The following is a 19732-nucleotide window of genomic DNA, read 5'->3' as shown; positions in this document are numbered from 1 at the left end:
CATCAATATTACATTTTTACACCTAAAAGTCAAATGTGGCTGATTTAACTAGGTTGTTTCATCCATCACACTGTTCATATGAGAGCCAAATCTAAACATCTTGAGAGGGAGTTTACAGTTTTTATTTTATTTTTTTTATTTTTAACATGCTGTATAATTTCAGATGTAGATGATAAACAAGATTTGGAATTTAATTTATGTGCGGTGATTTAAATCTTCCTCCGGATGGTAAAAACTTTCGACTGAGCCTTTTCAGAGGAAGAAAAACTTTTCTCCAGTAAATCCTGGTGAGGCTGTGACAACGGGCAGATTGTTATAACAGTCACTGCTCGGGCTTTTAGCTCTTCTCATCCGCCCTGTAAACGTTACGACGCTCTCTGAACTACAGCAGACTGGGTGTCTGTGTCGGGCTGTAAAAAAAAAAAAAAACTGCACAGCCTCGGATAGTTTTGGAAATCGGTCTCAACAGCGGAGACGTGCGGAGTCTAACTTGGACGACAAATGGAATAGATTGGATAGAAAATACATTGTGGGAGGTTCACATTTGCAAGTAAATGGGTTGGAGCCATCATCTGCTCTCCAACGTACTCTAGGAAAATGTCCGTCACCGCGGCCTCTGAGGAACTCCTCTGCGTTATGGCTTAATTAAAGAGTTTTGGAGATGCGAGGGAACGTGTTTCGCTGCCAGAGTTGTGAATGTGGAAAACTGGAAAGTGGTTTAGACTGAAAGACTTCTCACTCATCACGATTCCACAGTAAAACTGAAGGCCTTGAAGGAGCTGAGGCTGAATTGATTTAGCAGGTGTTGCAAGTTACTTGAAGACATTTCTGAGCTGATTGTGAGGAGGAAAAATTAGAGAACGAGATGCGTTTTTATTGTGCCGGCAACTAAAGACCGAGAGCCAGACAGTGCAGCTCCTGTGGCACTGAGGTGTGATGTGATTACACTGTGTCAAAGATTGCCATCACGTTTAATTATCTGGCTGGCTGCACTAACCAAAATGGTCGACCAGAGGGGCCAGCCAGTCACCACCACTCCCACCCACCCCCCAGGCTACTTTTTTTTCCCATCCCCTCGTCTGGTCGACTTCACTCTGACCGCCTCCAGCTGACTTCCATGTTATTATTACTGGCTGGACAATATTGTGTTAGTGTGATGAACGTCTTTGTTTGTAACGGCAGTGATAAAGACTCATCACGTTTTCTTTTGATGCGACCGAAGCTGACGACGGTCCAGTGTGCAACGGCTACATGTATGTTGGAGCCACCACTTTGAGCATTTATATATTTAGGCTCAACTTCACTGTTACGCTGAAGGAAATTCGTTCTGCAATGACGGATCACACACAAAAACACAGTTGGCAGCCAACAACAACGAGGGAATCTAAATCATAATAAAAGGAATAATTGTGGTGATAGTCTAGATTTTCTTTTGGTCGACAAATCTCACAAAAAAAGAAAAAGCAAAACCAACAATGATCTGACCTGATGAACCAGTATTGTAAAGTTATTTACTTTGAGTAACATTTGTTAACAAACCCCATCATTATGAGGAAATCATTATAAGTATATATTCTCTACCCATTTTCAAAGATTTACTCCTTCAACAGGAAAGAACGGCCTCGAGGTCGAGTGCCACAGAAACTAAGAAAGGAAGGAACAATAATAATAATAATAATAATAATAATAATAATAATAATAATAATAATAACAACAAAAATGTAGAATTTTACATCCTTCCCCTTTAAGAATATACATTTAAAGCTTCTGTTGTTAATTAGCATTACACTAGAAACACTAAATACAATGCATCTGGTTCTTGTGCATAATTATACGTTGCATTTACAAAAGCTATTGTCAGATAAAGTCAACTAAAAAAAAGAAATACTGTAGCTAAAAGCATCACCGCTACACAGGACTCAAGCTAAACTTCAGCATCAAGTAAATCCCTAATTGTTTACATCTTCTTAACATTGTGGTTGCACACTGAATGAGTGGGGCTGCACCAGGGAGGAGATGAATTGAATATTCTCATTATTGAGGGCACAGGACCAGTCATGTGGAGTTTATCGATACGGCCTTCCAGCCAGGCGCTGGAGTGGTCTACATGTCAATAATAATATCCCCACTGGTTTCCACAACCAGCTAGAAAAGGTCCCACCTCCTCCAAACAAACCCCCCACATACAAGCCCCTCCCCCCGGAGAGAGGGAGAGATAAAGGGAGGGCAGGAACAAGGGATAAAGGGGAGAGGATAATAAACACTTAATCCTTTCTCTCCGCTCATTTAGGTCATCAGTCTGTTGGTCAATAAGCCAGGGTCCATTCAGTCCATAGGCATGTGCTCCATTGACCTCTTCGGCCCGATGGCATGCAAGATATTGGGCCAAGATGGATGCCGGCACAATGATAAGGACACGCACTCATTAAGCTTTTCCAATCAGTGGCACGACGACGCGTAAAATACAGGCACTGTGCATTATTAACCCCAATCGATCTGCGTCTGAGTCTGAAATAACACGCTATTGTTTAAATCTGTCTCCAGTACGCTCGACATCGACCCGCAGCACCACATTACGATCATTCTCCTACCTGATACGGGTCTCTCTGTGCTCCTGTGCTCCAAGTTCAGTGTTCTCTCGCAAACAAATGAAGCGAGCTCTGCGGAACCGCCAGCCGAAAATACGTACAATCAGCTGTCACAGGAGGATTAAGCATCGCTCTAATGCCTGAGCCACAACACTCAGTTCTGCCTACATGTGAGCAGATGTGGCGCTCCTTAAATTACACTGTAGACCTAATGACCTAGATTGCTGGGTGGAAGCCCTGGGTGGAAGCGCTGGCTGGCTCTCAATCTCTTTACCGCCTTTATATGCTGTGGGTGAATCTGTGCTACTGCACTCGATGTCCGATGCTGTGGGTGGCCAAGCTCAGAAATGCAAACCCTGCATGGTGTGCAAAGCAAAGACTCCCACCTTATATGAAAGCAGTTACATTTAAATTGCTAGTTTAATAGGTTTAAATCATTTAGCGAAACACAACAAAAGATTTTCTTTTCCTCTCTGAATTCAAGCAGCTTTAAACTTCCTGCAGCTACACTTCTCCTTTAACCATCTCACATGAGGTTTTTAACTTTGTCTGCTTGTTGAGGAGACAACAGACACATCCCAGAGTTTCCCCTGACCACGGTGGCAGCTTCTCGCTTTCCTGAGCTTCACGGATCAAGAGATTAAAACCCTTTCAGCGGGGTGTCCGATTAAATGGGCCTGATATGCTCTCTGGGCTTTCCTCTCCCTGGTTACAGCTCCACCAGTCAGCACCACACAGGCCAGCAGTTAAACAGAGGGACATGATTACCTATAATGAGGAACGCAGTCCACTGTACTGCTACTACCATCACAGTTGTTCCAGATGTTGGAAATGCAACAAATCAATAAATCTTCTTCTTTTTGTTCAGATCATATGGGTGATGACATTTATATATTTTATTTACATATCAGGTAAAGAAAAATGCAGTTTACAAAAGCTGCACACAGGAGGCTCTGAGCGTCAAGTCGCTGACAGCAATCTCCATCTGATTTATTATCCAAACCCAGCAAGGCTGAAACATTCGGGCACAGGTCGTCCACATATAGACATCAATTCCATAAAATGTTCAAAGATAAGGCGACGACATTCATGGCCGAGCTATCGCCAAGAGATGAAGCCATCAAGGTCCATAAACAGCTGATAAATCAATATGAGTTGCGCTGTGACTGTGTAAGTCAACATGTGCCTTGTTGCAGCGAAGATAAAAATGCAGCTGTATGAATGGAAATTGCAGATAAAAGAGAGAAAGGAGCAGCAGTCTGGGCATTATACACATTGCAGCCAATGGTCATGAGCCTACTGTGGTGATGTCATTACTGTAATAGGATATGGTGGCTGTTATTGACGCTACCCATGGTGGGCTGCCTGCTGGGATAAATGAATATTTACACAAGCCTCAATTTAAATGCTAAAAACATAAGAAAACAACAACAACAACAACAAAAAAAAAAAAAGAAATGAAGGGGACAGGAGAAAAAGATAGAGAGAATCTGAACATATATAATCTAAAGACTTTTACCAAGACTGGGACAAAAATGAAACTAAATCAAAAATAAATCTGCCAAAATAAAAAAAAAAAAACCCTCAAATACCATGTACAATGCTGACTAATGTGTTAACTTGCTGAGTTGTCTCAACTTGATGTGCATGTATGTTGGACTTCGCTGCAGAAACGACTCTACGCTGCCAATAACGATCCTCCAGTTAGAACGATGTGCTACTTGCCTTTCCTTGTTAAAAGTAACTATAATAACCACACAATAAATGTTTTCAGGATATTTTAAGTGTGCGGAGTGGCTACCACCCACGTGGTTCTGTGCTTTTGAGAGATTCCTGGAAAACCGGCCAAATCGATGTTGAAAGATCTGTTTCCATAAGGGGATTACTCAAATGACACAGCACATCTTCGTGTCTATAGATTACAGAGGTCTAACCAGCCAAAGAGTGCCTTAAAATATTACACACTATAAAAAGCTACAGTCAGCATCAACATACAAATTAGCGGCACAGCGCACTATGAATTCATGTTAAAGCCCTCGAGCCATTAAAAGATTTAGTTTAGGCAACACAAGGCAACGCATGTTTGTTTGTATAGCACTTTTGAAAAACAAGGCGACTACTTTACATAAGACGTAAACAGGCTGTAAGACATGTACAGCATTACTAGCTTCACTTATGGAGATTTCCCTTCAGCTACATATGGCAGATAAACAAATAGCACTGCACTCCTAAGTATCCATTTTAGGAAAAAGGAAAACAAAAAAATGTTGATAAAAGATGTTTAAATATGTAGATTAAGAGGTAGTAGAAATGGAGGGTGCTCACATCTGCAGTATGATTAGTATCCTGTAAGGCCTCAATGAGGGAAGCTGCACAAACTGTGTGTAAAGTGGATGAAATATATCATCAACAATGACACATCTGTGACTATTATAGGAATATTAAGGTGATTTTTCGTTCAGCATCTGTGCTCTGCGATCCAAGAACCGTCCATCAGTGTGATTTACAATCCTGCCTGTGTGTGTGTGTGTGTGTGTGTGTGTGTGTGTGTGTGTGTGTGTGTGGTGTGGTCCCGGTGTGTGAGTGATGCCAGCGGCGCTGACAGCCGATCAATCCGTTTACCGTTCAAGTGCAGATCAGCTCGGGCCTCCGAGTGTCTGCTGGAGCCGCCGGCTGCTTCTAGCACCACGGACAGCGCCACCAGCGCGCGGCTGTAAATTAACCGGTGGGTCAAACTCGTGCTTATCGTCATGAAACAAACAAACAAACAAACAAAAAACGGACTAGATACTAAAAAATATCAACAATAATCTTATAAAGACTCGATTTCATCTAGAATCACTCACCCTGCATAATTTACTGCGAAGCTATAACAGCTCATAGAGGCTAAAGGTGGGATAACTGAATTTAGGGCAGCTTCATCTCTGAACACATGACATCACCTCCCATCAAACCACCCTGATCTATTGCTTTCAGCTGCTGTGTGCTTTTTTCTCTCTCCAGTGCAAATGGCACCTGGTTCATTTCCCGGGCACGTCTTATGGACCTATAATCAAATATTGTCACCTCGCTGCGCTGTAAAACATTATGTGGGCAGAGACGTCGGTCATTAAACACACACACACACATCTGCACCATACATGTGTGTGTCTTTAACCTAAAGGAAAAATAATCACTCTTACAGCCTATCTATACAAGATCGATAGTGTGTCTTGTTGACCTGGCGCTGCATGTTATATTTTAATTACCTACCGACGTATGTTATTAAAAGGTAGCCTGCTGGGCCTGATGTGTGCGTGTGTCTGCGCGCGTGAGTGACAGCAAGCACATGGCGGCCGTTTCTAGTACAACACACTGACACACATCGGAGGCTCGACAGGGCAATAATCAGCCTCTGATCAACATGTTCGGGTTTCTGTCTCGTCCTTGCTCTGCCCCGCGTTCATTCATCCTGCACAGGCTCGATAGAAATCCGATGCACATCCATTACATACGGCCGGTAATCATATCTAGTGGGTCATAAATGAGGGAGGGGGAGAAAAAAAAACTGAACGATGGGGAGAAAACACTGCACGTCGATAGGATACTTACCGGGGTTTTATCTTGCTGGCTCGGGACTCCATTGCTGTCTGATGCTGCTAATGGTTTCATAATGAAGAAATGTTCGCCGGGCTAAAATCTAACATCCCGGAGCTGCTCTATGCCACAGCATAGACCCCCATCTTCATCCAAGCCACCTGCCCTCTCCTCTGCCCTCCCTTCCCTTCCCTCGGCTGCACCGTGTCTCTGGCAGGAGGCGGCGGCTTGTCAGTTTTGGGAGTATCCGCTGCTCCTTGGCCTGATTAGACTCTCCAAACCAACACCAGCCTCCCCGCTGCTTCCCACTGAAATATCTCAAAACCACGGCGGAGGAGGAAGGAAGGAGGAGGAGGAAGGAAGGAGGAGGAAGGCGGAGGAAGAGAGAGAGAGAGATTTAAAAAGAAAAAAAAAAGATCTTTTTATCCAAGCAAAGAAAAAAGCAGCGTCTTCTCTCCGCGCACTTGACAATCACATCTCCAGCCGGAGGAGCCGCGGCGCGTCGATAATAAAGCAGAAAACAGGGGGGGAAAAAAAAGATGATGAGAAAAATGGCTGACAACACTTTCACTCACGTTTGCTCCCTCCGCCTTCCCTCTCTATCTATCTCTCCCCTCCCTCTCCCGAAAGTAAAGCCACACACACGAAAACACGCGCGCACACAAACGCCTTTATGCACCATTAGATTATTTGAAGACCGAGACGCCCGCAGCCTCCACCGAGCTACTGTACGTTAAAGCCAGCGGTTTGTTTGTAACGGGAGCAGGGGGATGTGTGTATGTGTGTCAGGGGTGGAGGAGGGGAGGAGGGGGTGGTGGCGGTGGCGGTGGTGGAGGGGGATATGGAGGAGGGTGAGAGGGGGGTGGTGGTGGTGGTGGTGGTAAGGACCTCCTCCCTGCCTGACAGTGATGCTGTAAGAGCGGCCACGATGGCTGTGGCTCCTCTGGAGGGCTTACAACGCCCCCAGCGCGGGATGGAGAGGTGGAAAGAGGAGAAGGGCGGTTTGAGAAACTGAAAGTGAGGAAGGGAGATGGAGATGGAGAGATGAAATGAGACGACACGCAGAGCGGGGGCTGCAGACGAGCGGGTGGGAGGATAAAAAAAAAGAGAAAGAGAAAGAATTACAGGGTAGAGAGATGGATAGATGGATGGATGGAGAGATGGAGGGAGGAGAGGAGCACAGTGCGAGTAATGCCATTATCACGCTCACTTCGGCACAAGACAGCGGCTGGAGCCGGTTGGCATGGTAACCGCATGAAGGAAAGCCATTTCCTGGGCGGGGAGACAAGAGACGGAGACAGAGGCACTTCCTCTTGAGAGGGTGAGTAAAAAAGGGAAGAGAGGAGGAGAGAAGGAGTAGCATCATTTTTTAGAGTAGAGGAGTAAAAAGATGGAGAAGGAGGCAGAGGAGGGAGAGAGTGTTCAGAGCGGGCCAACAGCGGCGAAACACGGGAGACTGGCAGCGGATGATGTCACTCCGTCGCCGTCACTCAGCTGGAATAGCCATGGCAACTGGGTGAGCACGAGCTACCCCGCACCCAACTCGATCCACACCCCCCCCCACACACACCCTCCACCCCCCCCACCCCCTTTTTAACACACCCTCCGGGGCCCTCAGTTGCTGTGGCGACGGAAGCAGCGAGACATGGCGAAATGGAGGAGGAGGCGAGTGTGTTTGTAAAAAGAGACACTCTCCCACTTCACCTTCACTCAGCTCCACTACAATGTGCAGCAGCAGCGTCACTCAAACGGCCTCACGTGACACATAAACAACAGCACCACACGTCTCTCGCTTTGTGAGAGCAGGAGGGAAAATGTGTGTGTGATATGTGTGTGTGTGTGTGTTGGTGTGTAATCAGGGACTCTGGATGTTAAAGGTCCCACATATGAAGGTCTCCTGACAGACAGAGACACGGGCAGGGTGACAATCAAGACTTAATGCAGTTCACATCTACATCACAGAACAACCAGCAGCTCAGCTCGCAACCAAAACACAAACATAAGGACTTAATATTTCCAACTGCAGCTGTCAGAGACAAAGCAGCACATCAAACAGAAGTGTCTCGCCTTCAAAAAGTAGACACAACATTTATTTTTTATTTCTCTTATATGTCATTTCACTGTCAAACCACCGTCCTCCATCTTTGACAGTGTCAGTCATTTTCTGTATTACAGTTATTTTCCTTGTCATTTTGATGTTAGTGCAATATAACTGTGTAAAGCTCAACACAAAAATATGAACATTAAACATCATTTTAGCATCAAAAGCTACCGGACAGTTTATCGATGTGAGTATTGGCAGAAAATGTTTATTATTTTGACGAGTGATTAACAGTTTAATTGGTCTATTGAGCAAAAATGTCACTCAGTGGTTTATTTTTTGTGTATTAGCATTTATTTGAATATCTTGTTCAATATTTAAAATATTTGACACATTAATAAGTAATAATCATAACCCTTAGTTGCAGTTGGACATTATTTGCATTTATGAACAAGGATCATGACGATTTCTGAGCGTCACACTTGATGATCAGATTGAAATTGCGCAGAAATTGTTCACACACTGACAGACACAGAGTCTCGAATATAAAAAGTAGTTTCCGACCACGATTAATGCACATCTTAAAAAAACAGCAGCAGCTAATCCAATAAAACCAATAAAACATCCGACACATTAATTTTCTGTGTGTGCAGACAGCTGAGGCCGGAGCTTTTTGTTATGGTGCATAAAGAGCCTGACTGCTCCGGCTCAGACAATGCCTAGAAAGCAGCGTACTACTAGCTGGTTTTGGAGCTGCTCCAGTCAAAGCAATGGGGAGGTGAGTGGGAGGCGGCGGTGGGGGAGGGAAGCTGGAGACCCGGTATGACATCACCTCTCCTGCCCCGAGCCATGATGTAATGTATCAAAACAACAAAAAAGCTCAGGTGCTTTGCTGTGCAGCTCGGTCATTAACGTCTCCAGCAATCGCCGGGGGGGCAGGGTGATGTGGCAGAGAGGGCCGGGGCATCATTACATCACCGAGGCAACGGGGTCGCGTCTGGGGAATATCAGATCTTCCTCCTGCCCAACCCCCCTCGTTTAAAGCTTTCGAGGAACAAACAAGCCATTTTTTTTTTTTTACTGACTAATCACAAGCTGAATGTAAAGGGAAAGAGGCGGGGGGGCATCGATCTTAGACGACTGCGACAGTGATGTGAGAAACGCCACTTGAGAATAACATTAATGCACTCATGCTCAATTGCAGTGTGTGCTAAATGCATGAGGTGGAGGGGGGGGGGGGGGGGGGGGGGGTCTCATCTGGCCATTTGTAAACAGTCTGTGAACCTGGCATGCCTGCAATTTACAGGGTGGGTCATGTGATGTTTTTTTGCTTGTTGATGCGCAGCATTAGAGCCATAAAAACCTCATTACACACACACACACACACACACACACACACACACACACACACACACACACACACACACACACACACACACACACACACACACGCTTATACAGACACACACACAGGCAAGTGTTTCAAGAGTGATAACAGACAAAGAAATCATTACATGGCAACATCTTTAAATCATCCACCTTCTTCAACGCATTAATTCAACCCAACTCAAACAGCAGAAGACACTCACATTTCAAACCTTTCAACAGAGACGTGAGTCAGTGTGTCTTACAGAGCGACATGAGCATTTGTTTCTGCATTACACTCATAACACATCTGCAATAAAAAAAAAAAGTAATTCAGCATCGTAAAGCATTCACTTAATTCATCAGATGCTCAGATATCAAGTAGAAGCATGAACCAATCAATCTTAGACTCGGTGTTTCAGTTCCTCACCTGACAGTCTGTGTATTGGGACTTTAATGACCCTCGTATTCGCACTAGCCTGACAGGAAGAGAGCACACGTGGAGTGAAATACAGCTCTCCAACTAAAACGTAACTTTTTCCCCCCGAGCAGTTTTGTGTGACTGAGTCGTGTAAGTGATTTGAAAATGACATGTCCTGACAGGAGAGGTGTTCTGTATAGTATAAGGCTGGTTTTACTCTAATTTTTATTTCTTTTTTTTTTTTTACTGTCAACAAATCAGTCTGAATACCTTCAGATGTGTTTTCTCTGCTTGTGGCACTTCAGCCCCTGAAGATTCAAGTCTTTAAAAACTTTTAAAACATTTTTAAGAAAACGTTACTCAAACAGGAGTAAATTATTCATTTGTTAAGGACTATTTTCAGCTGCGGATTAAGACACTTTTGCTACTGGTGAGTATTTATATCAGTATGACGGTGTGTGGGAAACAAACTACAGTGTCCATGTTTATTACAACAAAGGAACGTGTCACCCAGTGAAACACCGAGGCTCATGTATGTGTTTTTGCCCAAGGTTTGGACCACAGCGGACGTCTACGCCACACAGGACAAACCTCATTAGTAGCATCAAGTCAAGGACAATAATAAAGAAAATACAGAGCATTGCCTTCTCCTTTAAATCAACACTGACAAGTCTGTGGTGCGTAGAGGAAGATTTTCTAACCGAGATGACGAGGATGTGAAGAGGAGACAGAATATCCAGCAGCACATACACAATCAACCAGCCTGAATCTTCAACATAAAACTACATCTTGCATCACTGAACACCAAGACTTCAGCTCCCAATCTTATCTGATTTGCAGTGAGTGAGCAGGTTGTTTTGTTTTGGGTTTTTTTTTTTTCCCCAGCATCTTGCTCAAGAAAACTTCAACAAGACACATGAACACTCAGAAACACACACACACACACACATACACACACACAACATACTCTCATTTATTGATCTGTGTCTGACATCCTTCACTGGATTTGTATGTAAGCCAACAGGAAGCCACATGTAGAGGAAGCGCAGCGCTGCCGACTGCCAGCTCGGTGCATTAATCCTTGATGTCGGTCCCATTACAACACCTCTAAATAGCATTGTTAGAACGAGAAAGATGATCTAATAAAGAGACTACATTTTCATAGCTGCTGCGGCCCCAGGGATTATTTCATTTATCAAGCTGTTACCTGCACGCCGCTCTGAAAATAATTTGGCAGAAACACACGCGCGTTTAAAAGATTATGGTTGTAGGTGCACGGGGCCAAAACATCTGTCATACCCTGTGCACCTGCTCCAGGGTGCATAAATCAAAATGTGGAATGAAGGGAGATGCTTTTAGAAAAAATAAAGAGTGAGTGAAAAGTCGATGATTAATTAAAGGTTTCCGGATCAGGTTATAGACTAACTGTGGAGGTTTACGAACTGGAAGCCTTTAACTGTACGGTGAAGGTCTCAGTGAGTCAGTTGGCCGCAGGAAGCAAGTGTCACCTTCCTGTTTCTTGCCCAGTGTTCCCGTTTCTCTCCGTTACATACAAGAAAGAAATGAAGAAAGATGTGAAGGCAATCATTGCATGAGATAAGCTAAAGGAACTGATACTGAAACTGTCAATTCAACTCCTCGTCAGGAAAATCCTAAATTAAAACACAGGTTATGGAGTCATGGAGGTCATGTGGGCTGTATCTATAGATATAAACAGACCGCCATGCGTTTAGTCATGTAGCTAGCATGTCTCAAACAGCTCTGGCTATACCTTCTAAAAGGCACTACTGTTGTGTAGCTTTATGTCTGAATATTTTACCTCAAGCTAGTTGGATTCTCCATTTTTACTCAGATATGCTAATGGTCAATACATCAGTAAACTAAACCACACCAAACCACCAAACCGTGATCACAATCTTTTATCAGGTTCTCATCGTTATCTTCCTCAGCATTAACATGCAAACAGAGACTGTGCAGCCAACATGAAGCAACAACTGCACACATGTTATTTTACACTCATGGAAAAGCTCGTTTTAACCCTTATTTACCCAGACAAGCCGATGAGGCGTTATCTCAATATCTGGTGTGTTTCCTGCAGCAGTTGGCGTCGTCTAACAGCAGCTCAACACTGAGCAGATCAAACAGCTGTGCTACCAATTGTTTAGAGAGATTTTGATCCAATTTAAGCGACACAAACAACAAAAAACGAGTTACTTTTGTAACGCTCGCCACGCTGGCTCATTACCATCTAAATAAATGTCATCCGTCAACCCTTTTGAAAATACTCCTGCTTTTCAAAAAAGGTCTTTGAATGTCAGAACTGACATGAAAAGCACATCAAATGTCAGTGAAGTGTGTCCTATAACACCGGCTGAGGAATGAACCACAGCTGGTTGTAAATGAGTAGCTGAGCTTCCTCACTGGCACAAGGCGCAGCTTCAGCTGTGTTATCCAGTATGAACTCTGCCCAAAAATATCTGTTCTATTTCCATCAAAGCTTAATGTTTGATATGTTGCCATAAATAACTAGGAATAACTAGAAACGCAGATTCTGCTTTTGCTGCCTGCGCTGAAAGGGAGACGCTTGAGATCTCAATTCAACCAAACAAAGGAAGAGCGATTTTTAACTGCAACTCAAAATGCACATTTACTGTATTAGATACTATAGAAAATAAATGAACTGTGTCGTCTTTCATCAATCACCATGACCGTGTTTGACAATCAAGTCAGTTCCACTATCTTTGCTAATTTAAAAATAATGTAAAAGCTCCAGAGCTGAAACAATTAGTTGATTAACTGGTCAACATAATTAAAGATTGATTAATCATTTATGTGACATTTCAAGCATAAAAAGCCAGTTAATCCACGCTTCTTGAATCAGAGTATTTCCTGGTTTTCTTACAGTAAATTCAATATGTTTGTCCGTGAGACGAGGAATGCATGGGGAAAAGAAAACGATAAAGAAAAAAGAAAAAAGAAAAAGTGTATGATGAACTGTTTCTGCTTTCACGGTTGCAGTTCCTACACAATGTCTATTCAAAACGAAGGCTTTTGTATCTCTGCACAGCTGAAGCAGAGCAGCCTGTCACAAAGGACAGCTCTAAAAATAGGAGCTCGGCTTTTCCTCGGCCGAGAGTGGCAGGTTTGTTCTCTGTGCTCTCGCATTTCTCAGCAGGTCTGACTGCTCAACACCTTGAGCTCTGATCTTTTCAACCTCTTACTCGCTATCCATTTCTGCCCGGACACTGCAGGGCCCTCGTGATGAAACGCTGCGATATGACATACCGGATCCGGACCTCGCGGGTGGGGAATGGTGATACTGTGTTTAAATGCTTTATAACTGAAGTCCACGCAGCGGGGATGTTAGATATGCTACGATGAGTGCCTTTTAAAGCCATCATAATTAAACACTTGGCACATTAACATCACCATCAGCAGATCATCGCAACAAAGAGGCAGGAACCACTAGAACCAGGGCCCACACAGCAGGGATAATAATAATCCAAAGAGCCTAAAGACAGTCAATACCATTATCAAACACATCAGCCGTGTTTCAGATACTACACACCTCCATCAGGTAAATTGCCGCCATTATCTGAGTGTACAGGCCATAAGCTGTACCAGGAGTGATGTTTATCATTTCTCTATCATCACTTGGCGACATGATGAGGTCCATTCTCAAACAAGCATGCTTATTTTCAGATCTAAAACAAGGTAATATGTGTAATATGTTTTGTTTTTGTAATCATCAGGGATGTTTTAGAGGAATTGAATCCATGTTGTTATAGAGGTGATAGAAGTGGAGTGTGGTGCAGAGTCCCCTCTTCACTTTTATCAGACCAGCAAATGGAAGGTATTTATTAAGGAAGTCTACCAGTAGCTACAGATACGACAAATGGGGAACAGACGCAGATAAAAACCACTAACAGAAGCACAGACACAGACAGCTAGGAAACGCAGAAAACACACACACACACACACACACACACATATATAGTAAGCACAACAAACAATTGTTAATAGATACGGTACCTGAGGTTTATTGCATTCCTGGGAGCCATGTTAAGGAGAGAGCCATGAAAAGAAGAGAAGGAGATGAAAGTTATCAAACATGCCGTTTGCCAGTCGAGGATGTGAGATATTGAGGGTGAAAGCTTCACTGACTTGTTACAACGTTCTGCACCGACTTAAACACAGACTGAATGTAGCTGCATGTGACTGCATCCCAAAATATTTCTCACAGTCAGACAAAAAAAAAAGCTTGAAGACAAGTAAGTTCCAACGTTCAGGTAGTCGATTCTCTTCAGTGTTAAACAAAAAGCTGAAAACAAATATTATATCAACCTGCCGGCAAAAATATCTTTCTCATTGTTCTGGGTCTCAGCAGATTAATGAATATTCAAGGTGAAAATTCAACTTTCTCACTGCTCTTAGCCAAGGACAGGTAGAGAACACACACACACACACACACACACACACACACACACACACACACACGCATTATTATTCTGTCTTGCACACACACACACACATCCTTCCCATTGCAGCATGCCTGCAGATTACTGAGCAGATGACTTTAACTTCTCAACCTCCTCATTACCACTGCAGGACATTTTCCACCTCGAGCCAGACAATAATACTCCAATTAAAAAGGTGTTACGTTTTAGTGGTTTTTAAAAACTTTGGTTTAATTACATCAAATCTTAGAGACTCAATCTCAAAGCTGTTCTCAAATTTAAGATCACACTTCATACAAACTCCGTTGATTTCTGTTGTTCGTCTTCCGTCTTTGAATTGGACAAATTATTTAATTAAAAACTAGTATTGATGCTGCCTTTGTTTTGTTGCCCAGGTCTTTCTTTTTTAAATCCAGTCAACCAGAGAGAAAAGTCTATTTGCCAGTGAACTTATTTATCTAAAGAAAAAAGAACAAAACATGAATTTAGCATCAGTGGTTTACAGCTCTGCACTTTAGCTGCTTATGCTAACGCTAGCTTCAAAGGCAGGATGAAACACCTCTATGAAAACTGGTGTTGTTGAAAGAATAGTCTTACTACATCTTGGGAAATACATTTATTTGATGAGAAATTGATGCCCCTTTCATGTCCGTATGCTAAATATGAAGCTATGGCTAGCAGCTAATTAGCTTAGGTTAGTTAAAGAATGGAAATAAGGGGAAAAAGCACCATGAAACCACAACATTGTTGTTTTTACACTGATGGATTAAACATACAAGACATACTATATTTTGTTACCTTTGGACAGAGCCAAGCTAGCTGTTCCCCCCTCTTTCCAGTCTTTATGCTAAGCTAAGCTAACTGGCAGCAGCTGCAGACAATGTGAAATCTTCCACATCCACGTCTCAAGCATGAAAGCTGACGACATCTTCATCTGCAGTAACTCCGCTTCGATCTTGAAGCCATTAAAAAGTTGTCAGTTGATGAGTGACCAATGTCACTGTCAAGGGCACTCCAACAGAGCACATGATTGCTGCTGGACACATTGGCTCTTTCAGGGATTAAACCTGTGACCTTCTGATTACAGGGCGGCCTCGCTAACCACCAGGCTGCCCGGACGGAGGAGAGGAGTAAAAGGAGTATTGATTGTCTGCCTCCTGCCTCTTGTATAATTATAGAACAGCTGTTTGGGGCCTTGGATGCCCTCCTGGCCACTGAGTAAACCCAGAGGAGGAGGAATATTACTCATCTGCTCAGAGATTTCGGGGTGGTGTGGGGGGTGGAGGAGGGGTTTGGGAGGGGAGAAAAAAAGAGGAGAGTGGGTAAAGGAGATAAGGTGGATGGATAAAATCAGGAGCGCAGCGTTCAGTAAACACGAGGCCTCGACAGCAGCCGCGTCAACATTTCATTTCAAACTGAGTGACAGACAGAATCTGCACAAAGGCCTTAAAGTGAGTGGCTGAGTGAGAGATCAGAGAGGAAATCTGTGTGTACGTGTGTGTGGGTGCGCATGTGTGTGTTAGCGCATGTGTGTGTGTGTGCATGTGTGTGTGTCAGGTTCGACAGCACAAATGGCTGTTGATATTAGAGGAAGAGATAACGACTGTGAGATAAAGTGCAAAATGGAGAGCTACTGAAAAATGGAGATTACAAGCCTTTTGCTAGGGAGAATATATAAAGATCAAGTGTGTGTGTGTGTGTGTGCGCGCGTGTGTGTGTGTGACAGAGAGAGAGAGAGAGAGAGAGAGATGCTAGAAATAACTGGTGTCCACTGTGAACAAGGCACCCAAGTGTTAACCCACTGCTCTGAGCACACAGGACATGTGTTGAATTCAAAACACTGTCCTCTTTCACTGGCCTGATTTATCCAGGACACATCTATGGAAACAGAAATTTATTTTTATTCATCTATCCTTAGCCCCTTAAATCCCTGGATCGCCATCTTCGCTTCCAATGGTGACAAACCACAAATTTAAGCTCAAGCCATTTCTGCGAAGATACGTGGAGATAAAACTTAAGAGAAGTAAAAGAGAGCAAGAATTTATATCATGTTATAAATCAGAAGCTTTTAATGTTAGCCAATAAGGAAATAAAAGCAGGTGTGGTCGTTGACCCGGATACTAAATCTGAACAGCACATTAGAGGTGCCATCTTTCACCTTAGAAATATTGCAAAGGTCAGTCCACTCCTCTTTCTGGAGGAAGCTGAAAAACCGCCACCGGCTTCACTGGCTGAGCCACAGAGAAGACAGAAGCTGCAGGTACGACACGCTCAGGATCGGGACTTGAAGGTGTGTGTAACGCTGACTTACAAAGGTTGAGTTGTTGTGCTCACTGACAGCCGTTTTCCCAGGTGCAAACACAACTTCAATTCGCATGACATACGTCAATCGCAGCTTTTGCAGGCGGGATTCAGAACCGGGATGTTATCTTCCCGTCCCAGAGCCAGAAGAAAAACAGTTGAGATTAACGCTGCCTCACACAGAAGCTGTTCTCAGTTGACTTACAGAAACAGTAACTCTTAAACCCAAACGTCTTTGATTGACGTGGCAAATATTAAGATAAGGAACCAGCATTTAACCACGTCTGTGTCCCCTGTAAATGAAGTAGACGGGACAGATACTGACTGGTTGCGGCAAAATAACATTCACCATATGAAATAAAGATGTGAAAACAAAATGGCGGTTCTTATCCATGCCGAAGACTACAGCAGAAGCTCATATTGAGGAAGTTTTCATATTCTCTGGGCTCTGAAACAGACATACAAGGAACCAGCGACATCGTACAGTAACTGTTGGCAGATCACAGAAACGTTTTCACTGCCTCACTTCATCTCTGATCTCATGTTGTCCGAGTCTGTGTTAGGGCTGCGCGATATGCATATTGCGATATAAGTCATGATTTCAGTCGGGATGATCGTTTTTGTATTTCCACTGAAAAGAATTTAAAAAAAGATGATGATGTGATTTTTATTGGGGCTTGTACCAGATGAACTTGTTCCCTTCTGTCTGAGGAACATGATTTATAGGCCGGGAGCGTCTCTGTAGCAGCAGCACCATGTTTACGTTGCTAACAACCCACAACAATGTTGTGACACATTTTACCTTGCAAATGTTAAATTGCAAATGTGAGGCACATTGTATTAAATGGCTTATAGACTGATTAACTGATTGACTGTAAACTTAATCAGCTAATGGTTCGGTGTTTCATAGTGATAGTAGTTGTCCACACAGATCCAAATGATCCATTCATTTGCATAGATATTGTTCTTGAAGCCAGACTGTGTTTACAGATTAAAGAAACAACTTGCATTAAGTTTGAACCCTGAGAGCCAAATAATCCTCACTTCATACAGATAATAGCTCGGCTTCAGATCGTACGTGTGTGTGTGTGTGTGTGTGTGTGTGTGTGTGTGTGTGTGAGCACTCCCACTGGGAGTTTCACTACCGGGTTAGCATTACATTTATATTTTAGATATTAAGCTGGCACTCTCCAGACTAACTCACAATGACTGAGCGTGTTCAGTCAGTGACTCGGGGACGACAGCGGCTCACACAGCTGTTCGCAGACACAGTCGGGTCTCTACGGGGGTTTCGAACCCGCGACCCTGCCGTTACAGCCCGCTCTCGCTGCAAAGATTACTTATTTCAGGATAATGATTTAACGCAGCGCGGAGGACAAAAGGCTGGCACTGGTGCGTCACATCTCATCATGCTCAAAAAGCCATTAAGTTGTAAATGAAGTGGTTCACTCCACTTTTTATTATGGAATCAGCTCAAATAATCTCATCCTCACCAAGATCCACTTTCAAATTTGCTCGGCTTAATGATTTTCTTTTCTAAATGGCTGTTATACCATTTTGAAATGAAACAAAGCAGGTTTGGTTACTGTGCGAGTCGAGGCTTCAGACAATAGTGACACATGAACACCATCATTTCCAAATAACAAATATCTTTTTCTTTTTTTTTGTCCAACAAACAATATAAAATAGACTTAATGACAAACTTATTATCAACATGGTCATTTGTGTTTTTGTTGATCCGCTGATGGATTAAATTGCTAATCGTTATAGCTCTACATGACTGAACTGAATATCTGATTATTTGACTGGAGGTTGAGAAAACTATTTAAAGACATCACCTTGAAGTTATGATGGATCATTATTTTCTTACATTTCATAAACTAAACTAAGTGAAAAAATAATCAAATCTGACAATGATCATCTCAGCCTTAAATAAATCTGTTTTCTCTACAGAATTCATCACACTGAAGGAGCTTTGACGCCTTCAAATCAGTGATTCCTCTGATGTTTTCATACCTGGCCTCACATTTGCCTTCACACGAGTGACTAAGCTGAATAAAAACCTTGCCTGCTGGAGAGATTTCCTTTCTTCAATCCCAAGTTTCTCCTCGGTGCATTTCTCACCTCCTAAATATGCCTCGGGGTAGGAGGAAGGAAAATCTGAGCGCTGCCTGGCATTCTAAATTCTTGAGATTAGCTTGCTATGTCAGCTTAGCATCCGCCCAGATTCATTTCTGTGTCGCTCCGCTCGCCTCCACCCCTCTGTCATCATCATCAGCAGCAGCAGCAGCAGCAGCAGCAGCAGCTGCAGCGGCTCAGTTAGCTCAGTTAGCTCCCTTCCCTACTGTACTTGTAAGTGCACTACTGATGCTAAGTTAGCTCCCTTTCCCTACTGTACGTCTAAGTGCACTCGAGCAGAGCCCATTTTGGGCTGCTGGTTGCCATGGCGCCGTTCCATCCTTCCCACAGGAACGGCGCTGGCGCGAGGAGAGTTGAGTGTGTGACGGGAGATGTCAGGCCATGAGAAAGTTCAGTGCAGTCTTTTGAATCAAAAACACAGCCGGTCTAAATTTAGGAAACAGGGTGGGGCTGCGTGGAGGCAGGAGGAAGATGACATTTGCCGCATTTTTCCTTTTTAAGCGTGATTGTTCCAAGAAGAACTGGTACACTGACAGAACCCCCAAGGGAACGCCGGGAATGAAGGGAATGCAGTGAAATTGTGCAGAACAGGAAAACCTCTGCATGCTGGGTATTTACATCATTAGTGTGAAAACGCTTTGCTTCCTATTCCCAGGGAAAGAAAGCACAGAGGGGAGAAGGCCTGGTGCAACACAACGGGCAGCTAACTCTCCCTCTGCTGGAGTAAAATCCCTTCACGTGGGTGAAGTCGATACTCTCTGTGGCACTGTGATCGGTTCGGACTTTAAAAAGTCAGAGTGCCACGTCTCTGCTTTCATTTTTCCACAGTTGGTCATTGTCCGAC

The 19732-nt window shown here is 43.5% G+C and overlaps 1 protein-coding gene across 9 annotated transcripts in view; it reads right to left on the bottom strand.

Annotated features, from left to right (window-relative positions):
- rapgef2b (Rap guanine nucleotide exchange factor 2b) overlaps positions 1 to 19732 on the bottom strand; it is a 102117-nt gene that overhangs the window by 29062 nt on the left and 53323 nt on the right. For 6 of the 9 annotated variants that reach the window (XM_056382176.1, XM_056382179.1, XM_056382183.1 and 3 more), the window contains one exon: positions 14024 to 14041. The exons of 2 other annotated variants lie outside the window; for them this stretch is intronic. In XM_056382176.1, coding sequence (XP_056238151.1) covers positions 14024 to 14041 — 18 coding nt within the window. Of the gene's footprint in view, positions 1 to 6179; positions 6932 to 14023; positions 14042 to 19732 lie in introns of those variants that run through there. One more of the 9 variants, XM_056382186.1, reaches the window with a different exon arrangement.

This window comes from Seriola aureovittata, chromosome 8 (assembly GCF_021018895.1).
Source record: "Seriola aureovittata isolate HTS-2021-v1 ecotype China chromosome 8, ASM2101889v1, whole genome shotgun sequence".
NCBI lineage: Eukaryota > Metazoa > Chordata > Actinopteri > Carangiformes > Carangidae > Seriola > Seriola aureovittata.
This window is presented reverse-complemented; position numbering and strand designations above follow the sequence as displayed.